At 43.0% G+C, this 22,528-nt stretch overlaps 1 protein-coding gene across 1 annotated transcript in view; it reads right to left on the bottom strand.

Moving 5' to 3' along the window:
• LOC133658864 (centrosomal protein of 290 kDa-like) overlaps positions 1 to 21,880 on the bottom strand; it is a 53,451-nt gene extending 31,571 nt beyond the window's left edge. Inside the window, exons 1-28 of the mRNA XM_062061342.1 lie at positions 21,700 to 21,880; positions 20,311 to 20,388; positions 13,701 to 13,758; positions 13,572 to 13,618; positions 11,949 to 12,083; positions 10,163 to 10,216; positions 9,913 to 10,059; positions 9,656 to 9,838; positions 9,505 to 9,594; positions 6,827 to 6,949; positions 6,543 to 6,666; positions 6,221 to 6,384; positions 5,872 to 6,034; positions 5,710 to 5,810; positions 5,586 to 5,652; positions 5,406 to 5,512; positions 5,023 to 5,098; positions 4,830 to 4,942; positions 4,589 to 4,750; positions 4,320 to 4,523; positions 4,008 to 4,250; positions 2,112 to 2,219; positions 1,820 to 2,019; positions 1,541 to 1,754; positions 1,329 to 1,466; positions 978 to 1,190; positions 722 to 864; positions 467 to 604 (exon numbers count right to left, since the gene is read on the bottom strand). Of these exons, the coding sequence (XP_061917326.1) occupies positions 467 to 604; positions 722 to 864; positions 978 to 1,190; positions 1,329 to 1,466; positions 1,541 to 1,754; positions 1,820 to 2,019; positions 2,112 to 2,219; positions 4,008 to 4,250; positions 4,320 to 4,523; positions 4,589 to 4,750; positions 4,830 to 4,942; positions 5,023 to 5,098; positions 5,406 to 5,512; positions 5,586 to 5,652; positions 5,710 to 5,810; positions 5,872 to 6,034; positions 6,221 to 6,384; positions 6,543 to 6,666; positions 6,827 to 6,949; positions 9,505 to 9,594; positions 9,656 to 9,838; positions 9,913 to 10,059; positions 10,163 to 10,216; positions 11,949 to 12,083; positions 13,572 to 13,618; positions 13,701 to 13,758; positions 20,311 to 20,388; positions 21,700 to 21,804 (3,698 nt within the window). The 5' untranslated portion in view covers positions 21,805 to 21,880. The remainder of the gene's footprint in view (positions 1 to 466; positions 605 to 721; positions 865 to 977; positions 1,191 to 1,328; positions 1,467 to 1,540; positions 1,755 to 1,819; positions 2,020 to 2,111; positions 2,220 to 4,007; positions 4,251 to 4,319; positions 4,524 to 4,588; positions 4,751 to 4,829; positions 4,943 to 5,022; positions 5,099 to 5,405; positions 5,513 to 5,585; positions 5,653 to 5,709; positions 5,811 to 5,871; positions 6,035 to 6,220; positions 6,385 to 6,542; positions 6,667 to 6,826; positions 6,950 to 9,504; positions 9,595 to 9,655; positions 9,839 to 9,912; positions 10,060 to 10,162; positions 10,217 to 11,948; positions 12,084 to 13,571; positions 13,619 to 13,700; positions 13,759 to 20,310; positions 20,389 to 21,699) is intronic.
• Between the last annotated feature and the right edge of the window lie 648 nt (positions 21,881 to 22,528).

Here is a 22,528-nt window from a genome sequence, read left to right as displayed (position 1 = left end):
AGGAGGCTAGAGAACTAATAAAAGGAATACTGGACAAAGAACAAAGTTACTGTGGCAGGAGAAGCGTCCACAAAATTTACATCGGTACCAAACTAAGTCCCGACAAAGGATGGTGGCTCAGACTCAACTTAAATAGACCTATTTGCTAACAGGAAGCAGGCGCGTGGAACAGTGCCCAGAGAAAGTTGTGAAGCGGTTACAGAAAAACACAACAGGAAGCGCCAACAAAATAAGAGCACAGGACAGGAAGTACAACACTGAACACAGGAGAACACCAACAAACTCCAAACAAGGCAGAGTAAAATCAGAAGTCAAGAAACGGGTCCTTGCCAGTTAATGAGCAGAGTGTGGAATTAAGCAACCAACCAAATACAGCTTAGCTAAAAATGGGAACGGGAATTTGTGAAGGCTTAACCCCGAGTGAGGAGTGTGAGGTCAAAGAGAAACAACTTCAAGTAGGTCATACTTGGTGAGCAGCTGAGTCTCCATCTTTGTGTTCTTCTCTTTTTGCTCCTCCACCATCATCAGCTCTTCTCTTCTCACGCCCACCACCTGATCATGAGCCCTCATCTTGTTCTGCAGACAATTCTTCTCTTTCTCCAGCCTGCGTGTAAAGTAGAATCTCTCCAATGTTGAAGAACATCTCCTCATTACAGGGTTTCACATCATGACAGCGTCAGCTGAGACTTCAGCAGACGGGAAGAATATTGTCCACACTGACCGGCCATTGAGGTCTTTTATCAGACGAAGCTGTTTGGACAGGGAGTCATTTTCCTGTTCCTTGTCACTCAGCGTGTTCTTCAGCTTCTCCAACTTCAACTGCAGCTTCTTACCCTGCTCCCACTGCAGGACTTTCTCTTTGCTCTGTCAAACCAAAACACTCGTAAAATCAAATCAAACTCGCACCCAACATGCAGGAAGATCAGCACCCTAAGTGACTGTTCAGGATGTGTGCCCTCGTATTATTTGACACCTGCCTGAGCGGAGTCACCACGACACTTCATTCGCTTCTCCAGCTCTCGGATTTCGAGTTCTCTCTCGTCTTTCTGAGCTTGGAGGGACTTTTGATGGGTTAGGCTTATTTGCAGTTTCTTGCTGAGGCCCTTCACTCGGCTCCTCAGGGTGTTCTCACTTTTCCTGGCACACACCTTTGCAGCTTCCAGTTCATTGCTGAGATCTTGCACCTGAGCCTTTTGTTGGAGATATGAGGGTATAAATGAATCTTTGTCCAGTTTCTGGGGGATGATCACCATATAAGCGTAGTACGTCTCCATCTGCTGTGTGCAAAGAATCAGGTCAGCAGTCATGTTTCATCAGAAAAATGATACCTTCAGGTCTTTGGTGTGCTCATCCACCAACTTCTGCACAATAAACTTCTCATCAGTCTGTGAAGCATCAGCTAAGATTTGCTGTTCTGCAGTAGATGTCATTTTTGCCCGCAGGTCTATCAGAATTTTACTGAGCGCCTGAGAAAACAAACTTTTATCTAAATGACAATCCTAGAAACATATGCTTCAGCATCAAAAGTGAGCAAGGTCACCTTGAGTTGTTTCTCTTTGTAGACCAGCTGGGCTTTCAGCTGTTCCACCAAATTCTTCATGGTTTTGCTAGGGGATGGAGCATTGGAACTCTTTTGGTACTCCAGTTCATTTTGCAGGGAATCAACCTCCCTCTTCATTTCCATTATTTGGCTCCTCTGATCTTTAGTCTCAATGCTAAGATCTTCCACCTCTGCAGCATGAGACCTCTTCAATCTGCACCAAAACACTGTTAGCATGTTGCTCTCTGTAGCTCCCAGCTGTCCCAGAGTGCCCCACACCTCGACATCTCATTGGCGCTTTTCTTAGCTTGTGTCTCCACGGCCATCTTCTGCCGCTCCAACTCTGCAGAGGTCTGCTTCAACTGCCTGATGAGGGACAAGAGTGATACGTCCTGTTCAGCCACCGTCTGCTCCAGGTCAGCCACACGGTCCAGATGTTGGGACGTTGGCATGACGATGCTCGGCTTCTTCATGGCCCCCTGCAGAAACAAAGAATAAAGCGCATTCGTCACATCACTCTTTGAAGGCTCATTGAGTAGATGTTCCTGAAAGCATGAAGATCTATCAGTACCGCAGCCTGATGTTTGAAGCAGTCCAGAGCAGTGTGGTTGTTGGAGTCCAACTTCATGTGCAACTTCTTCATCTCCTCAGCGTGTCTTTTGATCATCTCTTCTTGATCCTGACATTCACAACGTTAGTTAGTGGGGACGTAGATTCACCGGCTACTTTTACAGCCGCCTGCAATCCTCTGAATGAACAAATTAAGGGGTATTCCTCCAAGTGCCATTTGTGACCACGGGACATGAAATGTGAAAATGCACGATACGATCAACTGTAAAATACATTTGCAGTTGTTGTATATTTGTTGGTCGTGTAATGGGTGATGAGCCCACGAGGAATCTTCGAACAAAAAGCTTTATTTGTTTCAGCGAGCCTCTGACTGGAACTGCAGTTTCCAGGATAAAGAGTACGGGCCTGATTAGTCTTCTGCTGTCTTCTTGGACAACTGTCCTTAAATATCTTTTACACGAAGACAGTTACTCTTTGTTGTTCTCGCCTTGGGCCGGTCAGTCTAGACAAAGCCCAGTTTGTTGCTTGGCCAGTCAACCTATTTCCTGTGATCGGTTTGAGTCGGGTGACCTCCGACCCCGATCCTCTACTCCTATTTGTGAGGGCTTCCTACCAGACGTTGCTAATGTCTTTACACTTCCTCCTAAAATCCAAACCTGCATTCCTGTAGGATTCCAATTTCCTGGGGGTAAGTGCCACCACTCTGCAGAGCTTTTGATGGACTTCTGCATATTTCCTTAATAGGATAATCCTCTAAAGGATTCTGTGACCAAATACAAACACATGCTAGCTCACAATCATATAAGAAAATGGTACACGGTATAATTCACCCCACGATCAAGTAAAGTTTCCTGATTAAAAGATTAATTTAAATCACTGGGGGAAAAAAGCCATTTGTTGCCTGTCTCTTCCTCCTAAAATTGGATTTTACTATGAAATGTGACTATTAAAATAAAAATAGGGATGTTCTGAACAGTGTTTTATGCTGTCGATTCTAAAACTGATCATCCACAAGTGAAATTTGAAATTCCTTTGGGGATCAGTAAAGTTTGTCCAAGTCTGATGTAATAACTGTAAATGTTTCAACATGTTTATGGTGAGTGCTCTTGACAGAAGCTTATCGACTACGGCGCCGACTACAATTGCGTACGCGCGCACATTTTCGGTACTTATGCAGATCCCAAGTACACATCAGCAGGTACTAGAAGGTAAGAAAAGTTGGTTTTGCATAATATTGCGAAGCAAAACGCCAGATAATGTCTGCTAATAGGTGTCATTTTGTGGTCCTTATACACACACTATAATAATACTCGTATGTTTAATGCGCCGACAATCCATCAAGCGGTGCGGCTTCATAGTTTACCAAAGTCGTACTAAAAACATTTTGCCTGATTTTTGAGCGCCATGTGTAATGTTCTATATTCTCAATGGAACATTTAAAGTGTTGGTGTTGTTTACTGCCATCATATTGTAGTCTACACGTATCTCTTATGTGTAACTGCCATCTACTGGTCATTCTTATTACACCATGTACCAAATTAAATTGCTTCGAGGTCAGTAAACAGAACCAGAATTATGCTGTACATTAGGCTCACCGAGTTACAAGGCAGTGTCGGTTTTTGAGAAAATTAAAGGATTTTAAGTGCGCCTTATAGTCCGAAAAATACAGTATTTTTTTTAAATCTATTAAATCTCAGCTCAGTCCTGTTACCTACATGTTTTAGGTTTTTAATTTTTGAGAGTTACAACAAGCAAATGCACTGATCCTGTGGAACAGCCCAAAAAATAGTCGTACTGTATTTTTCCGGCTCACTTGATCCCAGACTAAGCGAGTACTAGATATGGTACCTGAAACTGAGAACAGCTGCTAGGTACCGCGCTAAAGAGATGACTCTACCTTTCCTGCTTGAGTCAGCAGGTTGTGGTATTTCTTGAGCAAATCCTCTTTTTGGTGAAGTCGGACTTGGAGATCTTTGATGGTCTTATGGGCCAGCTTGAGGCCATGCTGACCGTCTGGCTCTCCAACAAGATCAGAGAGGAAACATTCTGTTCTCCCAGCAGCTGGGAGCTGGCGGTTCAGTTTCTCCTTGGACAAAACACCCTTACAACACCTCAGCTCCATTTCTTTCTCCTTCAATTTCTGCATTTGAGGGAGTCAGTCTTCAACATGTAGCTGGTGTTGTATTTAAGGAGAAAAATTAAAATATACCTCCTCCAAACCTTTACAAGTCTCCTTCATCTCTCGAAGCCTCTGTTCCTGATTGTCTACCCTTTGATTGGTCCTCCTGCTCTCTTCCTCTGCTTTCATCTTCTCCTGGAGGTCTTTTGCCAGCTCCTGTTGGAGGCTAATCATGTTCTTTGTGACTTGTCCACCCTCACGACACCTCAGCTCAATTTCTGTCTCCCTTAATTTCTGCATTTGAGGGAATCAGTCTTCAGTAGCCGGTGTGTAACTTAAGGAGACAAATGAAAATATACCTCCTCCAAACCTTTACAAGCCTCCCTCATCTCTTGAAGCCGCTGTTCCTGATAGTCTGCCCTTTGTTTTGTCCTCCTGCTCTCTTCCTCTGCTTTCATCCTCTCCTGGAGGGCTTTTGCCAGCTCCTGTTGGAGGCTCATGCCGTTCTCCGGGACAAAAACCTTTCAGGTGATGCCAATGAAAAACAGTCAAAGTCAAATGTTTGCTGCTCCAGGTTCTGGTTCAGGTTCAGGTGCTTACGTTTGCCAGCTTGTTCAGACAGGGAACATCTGTGTCTGTGTTAGTCTTCCAGGCCTGGAGGACATCTACGAGTCTAGCCTCCATGTCACCTTTCTCTTTGGCCAGTTGATCCACTTTGAAGTGACACACAGGAAGAGACCACATTGGGTATTTTGAGTGAAGTATGCAAAAATGTGCGGAAACTTTTGTTTACTTTCGAGCCGAAACTGAATATTTTGAAGTTCCATCTCTTTGTTTGGCATCTTCACTTCTTTTTCCAAGTGTTCATTCTGCAAACACAACATTGGTTTACTTGATGTTGGTTGGTTGAAATGTATTTGGAACATGTATACAGTATCAATACATCACATATTTGATATATTTTCTAGACAACTTGTCCAAAGAGGAGTAGGAGGAAGCAAGGCGTATCTAAACCTTCCCCATTTTCACTTCGTAGCAATTACTAACACATACAGTATGTTTACTTCCTGTTCTCAAGTTGTACACAATTTACATCAATGTGTTCTGAATACATCAGTTCTTTTCATAAGTAGTTAAATCAGTTAAGATTCACTGAGGTGATCTCCAGGAGCTGACCTTGGCTCGGAGCTCTTCATCCATGTAAGTGCTGCTGTGTTTAGCAGTGTGCTGCCCTCTTTTAGCGTGTGTGACATCCTCCTCCACTAAAATGGACTGTGGCAGTCCTGAAGACACAGCTGGTGGTCAAGACTGCTGAAGAAAACTTCACAATGACCTTCTACACCAAAAGAAAGTCACCTCTGTGCTTGGCCAGGAGTCTAACTTGTTTCTTCATTTCCAATCGTTCCTCTTCAAGACGTTCAATCTGAAGAGGAAGACTTTAGCATCAAAAAGTTGACATGCGGTCCTAAACTTTGCATACTTCTTTAGTCAGAACTTGATTTTCCGCTTTGTACTGCCGTTGTTGGAGTCCTTTGCTTCGTCTGAACTCTGTCAGATCCACTTCCTCTCTGGGTCCGTAGCCTTTTCAAGAAAGAAGTGTTTGTTTTGTTGTCTGAATGTTCTCTGTCATGTCAAACATTACCAAGTCTTTCTCTGAAATCCTCATTCTCCTCCATAAGCTGGTTGATTGTGATGTACAGTTGGTTGATCTCTTTTGTCATGCTCTCTAAATCCACCTCTCTCCTTCTCATTTCATCTTTACACTCCTTAATCTCACCAACTGCTTCTTCCAGGCCATAAATTCCCTGGAATACATAAAAATGGTTGTGGTTTCCAAAGGCTGCCATCTTAGCATAAGATTGTTCGTCTTGCTACATCAAGTCTTGAACAGATCATGAGGGACATGGACAATGGATTGGACACAATGAGGACAAACACCAATGGCATGTTGATCTTCAACGAAAGCATCTAGCATGTTTTTGTCCACTTACAGACTCGTACTCTCTCAAGCGCTGTGACGCCTCTATGAGTTCCTTGTCCTTTTCTTCAGCGTGAGCTTCAGCTTCTTTTAAAGCCTCCTCTGCTTCTGCTGCTTGCATCTTTGCAGCTTCCAGCTTGGACAGGAGCACCTCCATCTTTTTCTGCCGGACTTGCGCTTGGACAAGACCGCACAAGTTTTATTCAACTATCCATCGCTTGGAATGCACCTCTTTAAGATCATCTAATAGCTTCATCAACTTGAAGATTGACATTGTTCACATGTGATCTACTTTTAATACATCAATGTTCTGTTCAGAACCTTGGCCTGCTTACCTCCACCTTCCTTCTTAGACAGCTTCAGACCCTCCATAAGCAGGGTTTGCTTCTCCATTTCCCCTGTATACTGCTCCACCTGCTCTCTCAGGATCTGGATCTGATCATCTCGATCCTCCACGGCCTGCAGAGCGACCGCCAACAATTAGAGACTATCTCCCATCTTTATCAGCATTGTTTGAGAGAGGACTACTGGGACAAGGACATGGTCTACCTTGGGACAGATGATGGGTGCACAATGGGATTAATCATGAAAAGATCATGCAACAAAGAAAGGTGGAGACCTGCTGCAAGGCAATAATGTTGCTTCTGTCCAAGTCCAACTGAAATATGCGCAACTTTTGCTGAAGATTTCGGATCATCTGCTGGTACTCCAAAATCTCTTCATCCTTTCCAGAGAGCACTTTCTGTGAATGAATGTCACATCATCAAATATTCCCATTTCCAGGTTTTGTATTCTCAGGGCATTTAGTTGATTCCAACTGGACTTTCTTAGGAGACACTTATCCTCTCATACGAGCAGTTCATCCATCCCTGAACAGAGGAGGTGGTCTGTGACACCACTGGCCTCCCACATACAACACTGTCCTTTCAACCATTCCTAAAAGACTCTGCAATTTAGCCTCCAACAGGAGTTAGAAATATTCTGCTCACAGAAGGTGACCAGAATGACATTTGTGACATTTGTTTACAACTGATTGGCATTCTAACGTGGGGGATTCAGACTATTTTGGACTGGTAGTAGTCGATCCATTGCCACACAGAACCTTAATGCTAACGAGGGGAAAAACCCTTTCAATGACTGTCATTGGCTTTGACAGCTATACCGTAATTTCCGGACTATAAGCCGCTACTTTTTCCCCTCGTTCTGGTCCCTGCGGCTTATACAAGGGTGCGGCTTATTTACGGCCTGTTCTTCTCCGACACCGACAAAGAGGATTTCGGTGGTTTTAGTACGCAGGAGGAAGACGATGACACAATGATTAAAGACTGACTTTTCATATACCGGTAGGCTGGTTATTTTGATAACGTACAGGCGAGCACTTTGTATTACTTTGCACCGTTGTATTATTTGTACTCTGCACGAATGCTGTTCGCCATGTCAAAGATGTGAAAGTTTGATTGAATGATTGAAAGATTTATTGTTAATAAATGGGACGCTTTGCGTTCCCAAACAGTCATCTCTGTCCCGACAATCCCCTCCGTGGTAGCAGGAACCCCTATATACTACGCTAATTACACATCAAAACCCTGCGGCTTATAGTCGGGTGCGGCTTATATATGGAGCAATCTGTATTTTCCCCTAAATTTAGCTGGTGCGGCTTATAGTCAGGTGCGGCTTATACTCCGGAAATTACGGTAATTGTTATTTGGCATCTCAACCGTTGTTTTTTTCTCACTACGATAGGCCAAACCCATCCTTGCCCAGGCACACTCTCCTGTTTTTTTTTGGAGTATAAATATTTGGGGTTTTGGCACCAGCCACTACACTAGATCTGACCAATCTGAGTGTAAGACTAGATCTGACCAATCTAAGTCTAAGACTAGATGTGACCAATTTAAGTCTAAGACTAGATGTGACCAATCTGAGTCAAACACTAGATGTGACCAATCTGAGTCAAAGACTAGATGTGACCAATCTGAGTCAAAGACTAGATGTGACCAATCTGAGTCAAAGACTAGATGTGACCAATCTGAGTCAAAGACTAGATGTGACCAATCTAAGTCTAAGACTAGATGTGACCAATTTAAGTCTAAGACTAGATGTGACCAATCTAAGTCTAAGACTAGATGTAACCAATCTGAGTCAAACACTAGATGTGACCAATCTGAGTCAAAGACTAGATGTGACCAATCTGAGTCAAACACTAGATGTGACCAATCTGAGTCAAAGACTAGATGTGACCAATCTGAGTCAAAGACTAGATGTGACCAATTTAAGTCTAAGACTAGATCTGACCAATCTAAGTCTATGAGCATGAACTGATTAAGTCTAGTCAGATGAGAGGTGAAACATCTTCTAAGACAAACTAAACAGTCCAGTTGCGATAGATTGAATGCCCTGGGATAGTCTTAAACTTAGGTCAGATCTAGTCTTAGACTTAGATAGTTCAGATCTAGTCTTAGACTTAGATTGGTCAGATCTAGTCTTAGACTTAGATTGGTCACATTGAGTCTTAGGTTTAGATTGGTCAGATCAAGTCTTAGACTTGGATCGGTCAGATCTAATCTTAGACTTAGATTGGTCGGATCAAGTCTTAGACTTAGATTGGTCGGATCTAGTCTTTGACTTAGATTGATCAGATCTAGTCTTAGACTTACACTACTTTGTATTAGAAATGTTGTGGTTTTTATCTTCTATAATGAGTCTACTGACAGATATAAGTTAGAACTTTACACTACTTTGTATTAGAAATGGTAAGAACGGAGGATGCATGTGCATGTATGAACCAGTCTGCCCCATAACAAGAGGAGAGAGAAAAAGAAGAAACTTATTGACTACAATGGCGGACTCTCACAGAGCTCTTCAGGTACATTTCTACCATATTTGGATAATCCACTGATCAATGCCACATTTGGGAAAAAGGTCAAAAATTGTGCAAATTACAAACAGCTGGTTAGTATGAAGGAAGGCAAGATGCTTTTATAAATATCTCAGCCATGCCTTCATGCTTTGAGGTCACATTTTTAGACTTCTGCAGATCGTCCACATACACAAAAAGCGGTACGACAATTTTCTTTTGCAAAATAGGTCCCCTTTCTAAGATCTGGGTTGCGGTGGACTGGTCAGTGACTGCCAAGAAAGCTGCACAAAGAAATGTTACCTTCTTAAAGACTGATGTTCTTGAAAGGCTCTTTGCTTCCTGCTTTATAAAAACGGTGTTCTTCAGGTGCTACTACTAGAAACCGTTGCGAGTGAAGAGGAGAGGTATTGATCAGCATGAATGAGTTTGACGCCAACCTTCCATTCGTCCACTTTGGCGTCCACCGCTGCCATGATGGGGTCATCCTCTTGTGTCATGTCGTTAATCTTCTGTGTGAGCTCTCGGACCTGCACCAGAAGCCCACGCGTGACCAAGATGAAGACATGCAGAAGGACTGAGGGCTTTTACCTGCAGCTCGGCACGATCCCTCTCTTTCCTGAGCTGGTCTGTGGTGGAGTCACACTGATAGACGGCCATCTTCATCTGGTCGTACTCGTCGCTCATCTTCTCCATCTCCTTGGCAGACTCCATCAGACATTTCTGCATGTGCTGCTTGTCTTTCTTCAGCTGGGAGATTTCTTCCTCCGCTTGCTACAAAGCAAACATGTCTCGTCACTGGGAGAGCGAGGTGAAGGCCAGCAGGACACTGGGAGATGTTGGAGGACCTGCAGCTCGTCCAGGCACTGGGAGAGCTGGCGGTTGGCCGAGCTCAGCTTCTTCAGAGTCTCGGCGTTCTCGTCTCTGGACGGACCCGACTCCTTGCGTTCCAGCTCTCTGTGATAAAAGTCCACATCCTGCAGGAGCTGCGAGTTCTGATGGGAGGACATGTGAGCTTTCAGGAGGACATGACACCATTACGAACAAGCAGGCGTGAGGGAGTTTGATGTCTTCCAGCCCTCACTTCATGGATCCTACCTCTCTTTTCAACATCTTCAGGTCATCTTCTGCTGCTTGTGCTCGCAGAAACAACTACAGGAGATGGAACAAACAAAAGGGTGTTTGACCTGCTAGACCAGAGTTGTCAAAGTGGTTTTCATTGAGGGCCACATGGCAGTTATGGCTTGTAACAGTGAATAATGTATGAATTTGCCTCTGGATTTCATTATTTATTATATGCATTGTTTTAAGTAGACTGTCCATTTTACAGTAAAAACTTTACATTTACAAAATTTTACTGTAAATAGTGTTTTTTTTATTTTCTACAACATTTTACGGTAAATGGAAAAACAGTTTTTTGGGGGATTTACGGAAAAAGCTGGCAGCTTAGTTGCCCGAATGTTTGTGTTAAATTGACATTGGTTTTTACAACAATATATTTTTATTCTGGCAACTTAGCTGCCAGTTTTTCTACCGTAAAAACAAATGCATCATTTTTCCATTTACAGTAATACACAGTTAAAAACAAGATTTTACAGCCAAAAACCGGCAGCAAGTCAGTCAACAGAATTTTTACGCAAAAAAACAGTAGTATTTTTTTTAAATTTACAGTAATATGCTGTAAAGAACAACGAAAAATTTACTTGTCATTTTTATGAATTTGATGGGTAGTTTGCTGTAAAGTTAAGTATTTTTATTTAGACAAAAACACGTTTGGAAAGTATGATATTATACTGTAATATTTGTTGCGATATTGGATACTATTAAAGTTTAAAAGGTATGCAATTTCAAGCAGTACATATATTTTTTCTGTCAAAATGAAAAAAATCTATGACATTTAGTGAGAAAACATGAAGTCAGGCCTGGCCCTAACCAATCTGGCGCCCTAGGCAAGATTTTAGGTGCCTAGGGCGATGTGGTAAGAGTCATGATACGGGAAGGGAGGGGGCGCACCGTGCGGGGGGATGGGGGGGGCGTAATGTTGTAACAAATAATATTTGCATTAAATAGGCTTTACTTTGCATTTTAATTAACGTGGGATTATTTTTTGTATTTAGAAATAATAGTACCAACTTTTTTTTTTTTTTTTCTCCAACATTTGTGGCACTAGCGTGGCGCCCCCTGATGTACGGCGCCCTTAGCATTTGCCTATACGGCCTATGCCACGGGCCGGCCCTGCATGAAGTACTTTATTGACACATATCATTGCCAGGTGTTTGCGGGGTAGATAAAATGATGTCGTGGGCCAGATTTGGCCCCCGGGCCTTGAGTTTGACACCTGTGGTTTAGAATGTAGGAAATGTTTAGGAGATGCTTTAGGATGTAAGCATGTGGACATTTTATACATTTATCTTACATGTCGTGTATTGGGGCCCCGCTTATAAGCTATTACATCTTCTGTGAGTTTCCACTTGACAAAGCACTTAACACATCTTATACAATTGTATGGACTTTTATCATGTTTTGTAAATGAAGAAAATTGAACTAAATTGAAGATTGGTATTGGTCTTGAAAAGTCGGAAGGTTTGGGCTTGAAGACATTACATTGTGCATCCGCATAAAGGATACTAAGAAAACTGAATGGATGGATGGATCGGATGTGGTCGACTGACAGAAAGGTGGCTAGTCAGCAGGTGAGGCAGACAGTACTCTGCCTGACCTACGGGGAACGCAGGTGTAAATAGGACCAGACAGTACTCTGCCTGAACTACAGGGGGCGCAGGTGTAAATAGGACCAGGCAGTACTGTGCCTGACCTACAGGGGGCGCAAGTGTAAATAGGACCAGACTTCACTGCAGGTGTGGAAGTGTGTGTTCATTCCTACGTTCTCTGTGGCCTTCTTGTCTCTTGTCATTTCTTTCTTCAGCTGGTGCACCATCTCCTCCTTGCGCATCAGCTCGCCTTTCAGATGCCGCAGCTCATTTCTCAGCAGGCGGTTGTCCGGGCCGCCGGCCACATTCTCACATGCACAGGAAACAAACAATCAAAGCATGCAAATATCTCTCCAACTCTCATAGTCAACACGCCAATGTGCAACGATGGGTAGCTCTGCAGCAGCAGAGCTACGTCCGGATGCTCTCTGTGGATTATAGTTCTGCTTTCAATACAATAATCCCGGACAGACTCTGCAATAAACTGGACACTCTTGGCCTCCCCCCTCTCACAAACGCCTGGATAAGGGACTTCCTAACGGACCGACCCCAGAATGTGAGACTTGGCCCCCACCTCTCATCCACCCGCACGCTGAGCATCGGCTCCCCACAGGGCTGTGTGCTGAGCCCCCTCCTCTAATGCCTCTACACCCATGACTGCAGTCCAGCCCACAGTGACAACCTTATCGTCAAGTTTGCTGAAGCTACCACAGTGGTCGGGCTCATCTCCAGGGGTGACGAGGCTGCCTACAAGGAGGAGGTCCTGAAGCTGACGGCCTGGTCTTCGGAGAACAACCTCGCTCTCAAGACCAGAAAGATCATCGTCGACTTCAGGAGGAGCAGCACCGACCCTGCCCCCCTCTACATCAACGGCGAGCGTGTGGAGGGGGTCCACACCTTCAGGTACCTTGGAGTCCACATCTCTAACGACTTTTCCTGGACAGTCAACACCACAGCAATCATCAAGAAGGCTCAGCAGCGGCTACACTTCCTGAGAGTCCTCGGGAAGTACAACCTGAAGCCTGACCTGCTGCTGACCTTCTACCGCTCGTCCATCGAGAGCCTGCTGACCTACTGTATTACAGTATGGTACGGCAGCTGCACTGCAGCAGACAGGGAGAGGCTGCAAAGAGTGGTCAAGACGGCTCAAAAGATCATCGGCCGCCCTCTCCCCTCTCTGATGGACATCTACACCTCCCGCTGCCTCAACAGAGCCAGTGCCATCATCAAGGACAGCACCCACCCTGGCTCTGACCTGTTCCACCTGCTGCCCTCTGGGAAGCGCTACAGGTGCATTAAAACCAAGACGAACAGGCTAAAAAACAGCTTCTTCCCCAGGGCCATAACCACCCTGAACAGACTGCCCCATTGACCCTAATAACTGCCTTCTCTTCGGTGCAATAACCCATTCCACCAACCACCCTGTTTCATGTAGATATTCATGTACATATTCATTTCACCCTCTGTATAGAGTGTACACTTGTTTTATCGCACTGTATGGAATGGCCTCAATCTCGTTACCCTGCGTAATGACAATAAAGCTGATTCTGATTCTGTAAGGAGACTCTCGACTACTAGCAAATTCCCCTTCAAAATAAGATCACCAAGGTCACTGGCATGCAAGGCAGCGATGGATTGTCTTATCTGGTATTATGGTCTTTTCTGACCCACCAAATGTTCAAATGTTGGATAATCATGTTGAAAATGTCCAATCATAAGGTTCATGGAAAAAATGTTGGCACAGAGAGGTTCCTCACGCAGTATTTTGGTGAGCTCTGCAAAAAAAAAACAGATACCTCCAGTTCTTCCTCCAGTCTCGACACCTTGGCAAGAATTTTAGTTTCTAAAGCACAGACAACGGAAGAAAAAAATGTGAGATGCATCTTTTTGGGAAAAGTACAAAAGTACAAGGCAACAACACCAACCATTCTTTTCCTGCTCTTCCACTAGTTCTTCAGCGAGAGAAGCTTCTTGATGTTTCATCTGGCAGAAGAGGAAGACAACAATAACACTGTTGGTGTTACCAGATTTCCCCAAATATGTCTTTTTCATGCATCCATGTCAGGCTGCATTGCGATGATTGCAAATATATCAAATGTCTATAACGTGTTATATTGTTATCTGGGATTGTTGCTTTGCTCTAGAAGAGTTTATTTCCACGTCAATGACGTTCAGTCACAGCAGGGGGTCGTCTGAGCACCAAATACATCTAATCCATTATTATTGTAATTATGAGTAGAAGAGTGATTAGCATCTCTTGTTCAGGACTTGTCCTCAGACCTGAATTTGCACATTTGTATTCAATTATCAAAGAATCTGTTTCAGCTGATGACTTCTTAGGACATGTGTAGACTAAGCCAGATAACTCCTTAAACCAATAACTATTTAGCCCAAGCCCCGTGTCAGCCACACTAACCCATCGTGTAAGGTTTCCCTCCTTGGATCATTTTTTACACGGGTAAGTGCGCCGTGTATTTCTTGAATCTCCGGCTCTTAGCTTTTTATGGACTCATTGATTGTTTACAAACTGAGTTCGGAGAGGAAGTGATGCCAGAAAGACCGCGGCCCACACAGGAAGTGACGTCAGAAAGAACGCGCCACAGCCAGCTTCATAACAACCACGTTTTTCCTTCTTCTACATGTACAGATGCTTGTGGAAATCACACATGAATACCTTAAGAGAAGGAAACTGCAGCTATTTGGGATACAACATTTCTTAGATAAGGCCTGGAAGAACGGCAGCCTGGTAAGATATGTTTGTCAACGAGTGTGTTGTGCTAGAGGAACAGCAAGAGAACTTTCCAATGTCCAGGTCAGCTGTGATTCTACTTAGTGAAAAACTTTGTCCATTTGTCGAAGGAGAGCATACTTGCCAACCGGAATTCAGCGCTTGTCCCGAAAAGCTCCCGGAAGAAATTTTCTCCCGAAAATCTCCCGGAATTCAGTCGGAGCTGGAGGCCACGCCCCCTCCAGCTCAATGCGGACCTGAGTGGGGACAGCGGCGACAGTCTGTTTTCACGTCCGCTTTCCCACGATATAAACAGTGTGCCTGCCCAATCACGTTATAACTGTAGAATGATCGAGGGAGAGTTCTTGGTTTTTTATGTGGGTTTATTGTTAGGCAGTTTCATTAACGTCCTCCCAGCGCGGTAACAACACACAACAACAGCAGTCACGTTTTCGTCTACCGTAAAGCAGTTCGTCTGCCGTAAACAGCAATGTTGTGACACTCTTAAACAGGACAATACTGCCATCTACTGGACAGCCTGCGGAACACTGAAATTCAAGTATTTATTTTATTTATATGTATAATAAAATAAATATGTATATATATATATATATATATATATATATATATATATATATATATATATATATATATATATATAGCTAGAATTCACTAAAAGTCAAGTATTTCATACACACATATATATACATATATATATATATATATACATACATATATATACATATATATATATATATATATATATATATATATACATATATATATATATATATATATATATATATATATATATATATATATATATATATATATATATATGAAATACTCGAGTTGGTGAATTCTAGCTGTAAATATACTCCTCCCCTCTTAACCACGCCCCCAACCACACCCCTGCCCCGTCCCCGCCCACACCCCACCCCCCACCTCCCGGAATCGGAGGTCTCAAGGTTGGCAAGTATGAAGGAGACACAAGGAGAATTGTTAGAATAATTATGTGTAAGTCATCACACAACTCTTAAGCTTAAAGGCCATTGCTATAGTTATTATCAATTGTGCTGAAGTTGTACTTTTCTATCTGTGCAAAGGGACAACTTGCAATTCCAAGATTGCGAGTCGTCTCGTATCAGTGTTTGTGTCCAGAACATCAAGTACCGTGACGCAGACAAAGCAGAGACAGGGCGATATCACGAGTGTCAGCACATTTGCATTTCTGAATAATCATATAAACGGAAATGCTGATTATCGGTCCTGCTAGACACCAACATCTATTTAATAATACCACCTTAACATTTGACAACCAAACAATTACACAAGGCGACTCTGTAAAGAATCTAGGTATTATCTTCGACCCAACTCTCTCGTTTGAGTCACACATTAAGAGTGTTACTAAATCGGCCTTCTTTCATCTCCGTAATATCACTAAAATTCGTTCCATCTTGTCCACTAGCGACGCTGAGATCATTATTCATGCGTTCGTTACGTCTCGTCTCGATTACTGTAACGTATTATTTTCGGGTCTCCCTATGTCTAGCATTAAAAGACTACAGTTGGTACAAAATGCGGCTGCAAGGCTTTTGACAAAAACAAGAAAGTTTGATCATATTACGCCTATACTGGCTCACCTGCACTGGCTTCCTGTGCACTTAAGATGCGACTTTAAGGTTTTACTACTTACGTATAAAATACTACACGGTTTAGCTCCAGCCTATCTCGCCGATTGTATTGTACCATATGTCCCGACAAGAAATCTGCGTTCAAAGAAATCCGGCTTATTAGTGATTCCCAGAGCCCAAAAAAAGTCTGCGGGCTATAGAGCGTTTTCTATTCGGGCTCCAGTACTCTGGAATGCCCTCCCGGTAACAGTTAGAGATGCTACCTCAGTAGAAGCATTTAAGTCCCATCTTAAAACTCATTTGTATAATCTAGCCTTTAAATAGACCCCCCTTTTTTAGACCAGTTGATCTGCCGTTTCTTTTCTTCTCTCCTCTTCTCCCCTGTCCCTTGCGAGGGGGAGTTGCATAGGTCCGGTGGCCATGGATGAAGTGCTGGCTGTCCAGAGTCGGGACCCCGGGTGGACCACTAGCCTGTGCATCGGTTGGGGACATCTCTGCGCTGCTGACCCGTCTCCGCTCGGGATGGTTTCCTGTTGGCCCCGCTGTGGACTGGACTCTCGCTGATGTGTTGGATCCACTGTGGACTGGACTTTCACAATATTATGTCAGACCCACTCGACATCCATTGCTTTCGGTCTCCCCTAGAGAGGGGGGGGGGTTACCCACATATGCGGTCCTCTCCAAGGTTTCTCATAGTCATTCACCGACGTCCCACTGGGGTGAGTTTTTCCTTGCCCGTATGTGGGCTCTGTACCGAGGATGTCGTTGTGGCTTGTACAGCCCTTTGAGACACTTGTGATTTAGGGCTATATAAATAAACATTGATTGATTGATTGATTGATATTGTGTCCAACTGGGGCTGCTGAAATGACCCTCCTTCCTTCAGAAGCAGCCTCAGTGATGTAACCAGGGACCGCCCAAATAAATAGAGGAGCACGTGGGCTGTACCTTAGAGCAGTGGTCCCCAACCTTTTTGTAACTGCGGACCGGTCAACGCTTGAAAATGTGTCCCACGGACCGGGGTGGGGGGTGGGTGGAATTTTATTTTATTTTTTTTTATTATTATTTTTTTCATAAAGAAATACAATCTTGTGTGCTTACGAACTGTATCCCTGCAGACTATATTGATCTATATTGATATATAATGTATATATTGTGTTTTTTATGTTGATTTAATAAAAAAAATAAAAATATATATATTTTTTTTTTTTTCCAATTTCTTGCGGCCCGGTGGTTTGGGACCACTGCCTTAGAGCATAGGTTGGATCTGTAACTAAGTGTACAACCCAAAACGTCTCTCCTCATTGAGCTAAATTGAACTCTTGTCTCTGCATGATTCCTTGCTTCTTGTCTGTTTAAAAGATGTCATCAGTGTTTGAACTTGACAAGATAGCGGGGTCCTGTGAATGTGATAAAGGTAACGTCTACTTTGTATTACCTGGCCGACGAGGGAAGACTACGGAAAACAGCAAATGCTTTTGGACTGGCAAAGCAGACTGTACCAGTTATTGTCCACCATGTATGTCGAGCGATTACTCAACGTCTCGGTCCAGAGTCTATAAAGTCACCAAAAAGGAATGGCCAATGAAGGTTAGGGCAAAAGAGTGAGGAGTGTCCTGACCAGATATCTAGATTGATTGTTGTCAAATGTTCTTTATCACATAGTTTACTTCCACATGTCCATTAAAGATGTGATTAATTTATGATGTCTCAGGTGTGATTCACTACAATAGGGCCCCACAACCATACTTGCCAACCTTGAGACCTCCAATATCGGGTGGTGGGGGTTGGGGGGGGGGGGTTGGGGGCGGGGGGGGGGGGGGGGCGTGGTTATTTACAGCTAGAATTCACCAACTCGAGTATTTCATATATATTTCATATATATATATATATATATATATATATATATATATATATATATATATATATGTATGAAATACTTGACTTTCAGTGAATTCTAGCTGTATATATATATATATATATATATATATATATATATATATATATATATATATATATATATATATATATATATATATTTACATATAAATAAAAGAAATACTTGAATTTCAGTGTTCTGGTGGCTATCCATTAGATGGCAGTATTGTCCTGTTTAACTTGTCCGTTCATGATGAGTATATCATTTCGGCCACCGTGTTCAATGGAGAAGTCTGTTCTACAAAATTTACAGGCAACATACACCTTCCCCTTCGAACTGTCCTGGATGAACTGAAATTCTTGTTTTCATTCGTTTTGGAACTTGCAAGCGTATTTCTTCATCTTGCTCGTCGACGGCGTCGCCATGTCTGTAATTTCCTCGTTCTTCTGCTTCGTCTCCCTGTTGTGTGCGCAGTTGTGCACTCTACTCTCTAAAAGCCCTAGATGTTATGACGTCATTGGGCAGGCAAGCTGTTTATATTGTGGGAAAGCGGACGTGAGAACAGGCTGTCCCCACTCAGTCTCAGGTCCGCATTGAGCTGGAGGGGGCGTGGCCTCCAGCTCCGGCTGAATACCGGGAGTTTGTCGGGAGAAAATCTCTGCCGGGAGGTTGTCGGGAGAGGCGCTGAATACCGGGATTCTCCCGCTAAAAACGGGAGGGTTGGCAAGTATGCCCACAACACACTGGATTCCAGTTCATTGAAATAGCGGCGGACAGACGGGGGAGGGGGTCTTAAACGATGGCATTGTGTGTGTGTGTGGACAGGGATAAGGTTAGGTGGGATATATCCTGTATAACTTTAGCCGGCTTAGTGTAGAAGCAGCCTGAGACACACTGGATCTTCTTCTTGTTACTGGTGGAATGTATTCGCATGTGGAGGCTGGAAGAGCTTAAGTGGAGAAGTCAGACACTTAACAGATCACTCTGACTGTGCAGTAGTGACAACACCGATGCATCGGCGCATGCGTCGAGCTCATAGAGCAACACCCTGTGTCGGTGCGCGTACCGCTTTTAGAAAGTCACGTGACCGATATGCGAACTGTGTCGCACTGACGCCTCCTCTGTGCCCTGTGAGCGGGTCTTTTCTACAGCCGGAGGAATAATAACTAAGAAGAGAAATCGTCTAAAATTTAATATGTTGGAAAAACTTTTTTTTTTTAAATGAAAATGTGTAAAAAAATTAATAATTTAAAAAAAATCGCAGTCCACAAGCATCCTCATTCACAACACGTTCTCTTAGATTTCCATGTTATGATTAGAGATGATAAATGCTTTAAAATGTAATATCGGAAATTATCGGTATCGTTTTTTTTATTATCGGTATCGTTTTTGGTTTTTTTATTAAATCATCATAAAAAACACAAGATACACTTACAATTAGTGCACCAAGCCAAAAAACCTCCCTCCCCCATTTACACTCATTCACACAAAAGGGTTGTTTCTTTCTGTTATTAATATTCTGCTTCCTACATTATATATCAATATATATCAATACAGTCTGCAAGGGATACAGTCTGTAAGCACACATGATTGTGCGTGCTGCTGCTCCACTAATAGTACTAACCTTTAACACTTAATTTTACTCATTTTCATTAATTACTAGTTTCTATGTAACTGTTTTTATATTGTTTTACTTTCTTTTTTATTCAAGAAAATGTTTTTAATTTATCTTTTATTTTATAATTTTTTTTAAAAAGGACCTTATCTTCACCATACCTGGTTGTCCAAATTAGGCATAATAATGTGTTAATTCCACGACTGTATATATCGGTATCGGTTGATATCGGTATCGGTAATTAAGAGTTGGACAATATCAGATATCGGCAAAAAACCTTTATCGGACATCCCTAGTAAATGTTCACATTATTTATTGACTGTATCTACAAAAGATAAAAATATATTTTTATTTAAATGAAGATATGAAATAATCCTAAATGAAATACAATGACTTGGTTTATATTATTGTATATACTAGGTCATAAAATCAGTGTCAGTTGAGTCGTTCCATAGGTTGCCTGTAGGGATTTTTAATGTCCAGCAGATGTCAGTATTTAGTGACACAGTATCAATAGTTTTGCAATGTGTCGAAACGCTTCATGACGCCTCATCAACCCATCACTACTGTGCAGCTCTTCCACTTCTCTATTTGAGTGGAAATGAACGAGCGCAGGTGTTGCCAGATGGATAATAGGAATAATAATGGATTAGATATGGGAGAGAATTGACTGGAAGACCTTGAGCAGGGCCTGGAAGACTTGCAGTACATGGACAACGTCCTCCTGATCTTGGTGCTCCACCTCCCATTCTTCTGCCTGCAACACATCCACATGCAACATGAAGGCCAAACAAGGACGTCTTTGTCTTGGGATCATTTCAGCGCGTGGACATAAATATTTCAGTAAAACATGCCATCGACTTGTTGCCAGCGCCGCTCTAAGCCCAGACGTCCGACTGATGTGGATTTAGTGCAGGCTGGGAGGAGCCGAGAGTGTTTGCCGCCAACATCTTTAAAGGTGAAAAGTCAGCGCTCCCATGTTTGCGAGTCCAAGTCGTACAGAGACTTGGGTTGCAAACGCAAACACGTTTTTTGATTGATTGATTGAGACTTTTATTAGTAGGTTGCACAGAGAAGTACATATTCCGTACAATTGACCACTAAATGGTAACACCCGAATAAGTTTTTCAACTTGTTTTAGTCGGGGTCCACTTAAATTGATTCATGGTACAGATATATACTATCATATATACTATCATCATAATACAGTCATCACACAAGATAATCACATTGAATTATTTACATTATTTACAATCAGGGGTGTGGAGGGGGTGGGGGGTAGGATATGGACATCAAGTAGTGGACATATAGAGAGAGAGAGATTAAGAGAGAGAGAGAGAGAGAGAGAGAGAGAGAGATCAGAAGGCATAAGAAAAAGTATCTGCATTTGATTGTTTACATTTGATTATTAGCAATCCGGGGAGGGTGTTAGTTTAGGGTTGTAGCTGCCTGGAGGTGAACTTTTATTGCGGTTTTGAAAGAGGATAGAGATGCCCTTTCTTTTACACCTGTTGGGAGCGCATTCCACATTGATGTGGCATAGAAAGAGAATGAGTTAAGACCTTTGTTAGTTCGGAATCTGGGTTTAACGTTGTTAGTGGAGCTCCCCCTGGTGTTGTGGTTATGGCGGTCATTTACGTTAAGGAAGTAGTTTGACATATACTTCGGTATCAGGGAGGTGTAGTGGATTTTATAGACTAGGCTCAGTGCAAGTTGTTTAACTCTGTCCTCCACCTTGAGCCAGCCCACTTTAGAGAAGTGGGTAGGAGTGAGGTGGGATCTGGGGTGGAGGTCTAGAAGTAACCTGACTAGCTTGTTCTGAGATGTTTGGGGTTTAGATTTGAGGGTTTTGGAGGTGCTAGGGTACCAGGAGGTGCACGCGTAATCGAAAAAGGGTTGAACGAGAGTTCCCGCCAGAATCCTCAAGGTGCTTTTGTTGACCAGAGAGAAGATTCTGTAGAGAAATCTCGTTCGTTGGTTAACCTTTCTGATTACCTTGGTTGCCATTTTATCACAGGAAAGGTTAGCCTCTAGAATGGAACCTAACGTAAGACTTGGGGACGCTTACCAAAGTGAGAAGCTCGATGACACCGTCGATTTCATCCTTGTAACGTTCGTGGAGGGTGGCTGGATCAATGCTCTTCAGGTCATCCCATTCCAGAGCGGCAGGCATCTTCTCCCCTGCAATCTCCAAAGTGGACAATGAAATCTAAATAATCGTGACGTAGGACGTGACAAGTCAATGACTAGTCCCTCTGTTTTTGTGCCTTGGTCTTTATGACATCATGGAGGCAAAGTTAGCCGATGATATTGAAGACGAGTCATCCTCCTTCCAGCTCACAAGGAACACAGCGTTTGTTTCAACTTCCAATCATCCATCCATTTTATACCGATTGTCCCTTTCGGGGTCGCGGGAGGTGCTGGAGCCTATATCCAGCTGCATTCGGGTGGAAGGCGGGGTACACCCTGGACAAGTCGCCACCTCAACTTGACTTTTTGTATTCAAATTCATTCAAAGACTTATCAGCCTTTCATATAACGTTCATCAGAAGGCGGCAACTAAATCATGGCGTTAGCGTTGTACGGTATAGCGGTACTAGTATAGTATCGCGGTACTAATAAATCAAAAATGGTACTATACTCTGTTTGAAAATTACCAGTTCGCTATATTCTTTTTACGTCGTGACATTGCTGGTTTTACGAGCAGAGGAGCATGTTCGGCAGCGCACACACACACAGAGTACTTACAAGCAGACACAGTGTGTAGACAGAAAAGGGAGAACGGATGCATTTTGGCCTAAAAACTGACGATAAATGTGAAGTTATAACACTGAAACACCCTCAGGAAGAGCTGCTTTAAGACATGGCTAGCTAGTTAGCGGCTAATGTCCATCCAC

This window comes from Entelurus aequoreus, linkage group LG10, assembly GCF_033978785.1.
Source record: "Entelurus aequoreus isolate RoL-2023_Sb linkage group LG10, RoL_Eaeq_v1.1, whole genome shotgun sequence".
Classification (NCBI taxonomy): domain Eukaryota; kingdom Metazoa; phylum Chordata; class Actinopteri; order Syngnathiformes; family Syngnathidae; genus Entelurus; species Entelurus aequoreus.
The sequence above is the reverse complement of the archived record's forward strand: the minus strand, read 5'-3'. Positions and strand labels throughout refer to the sequence as shown.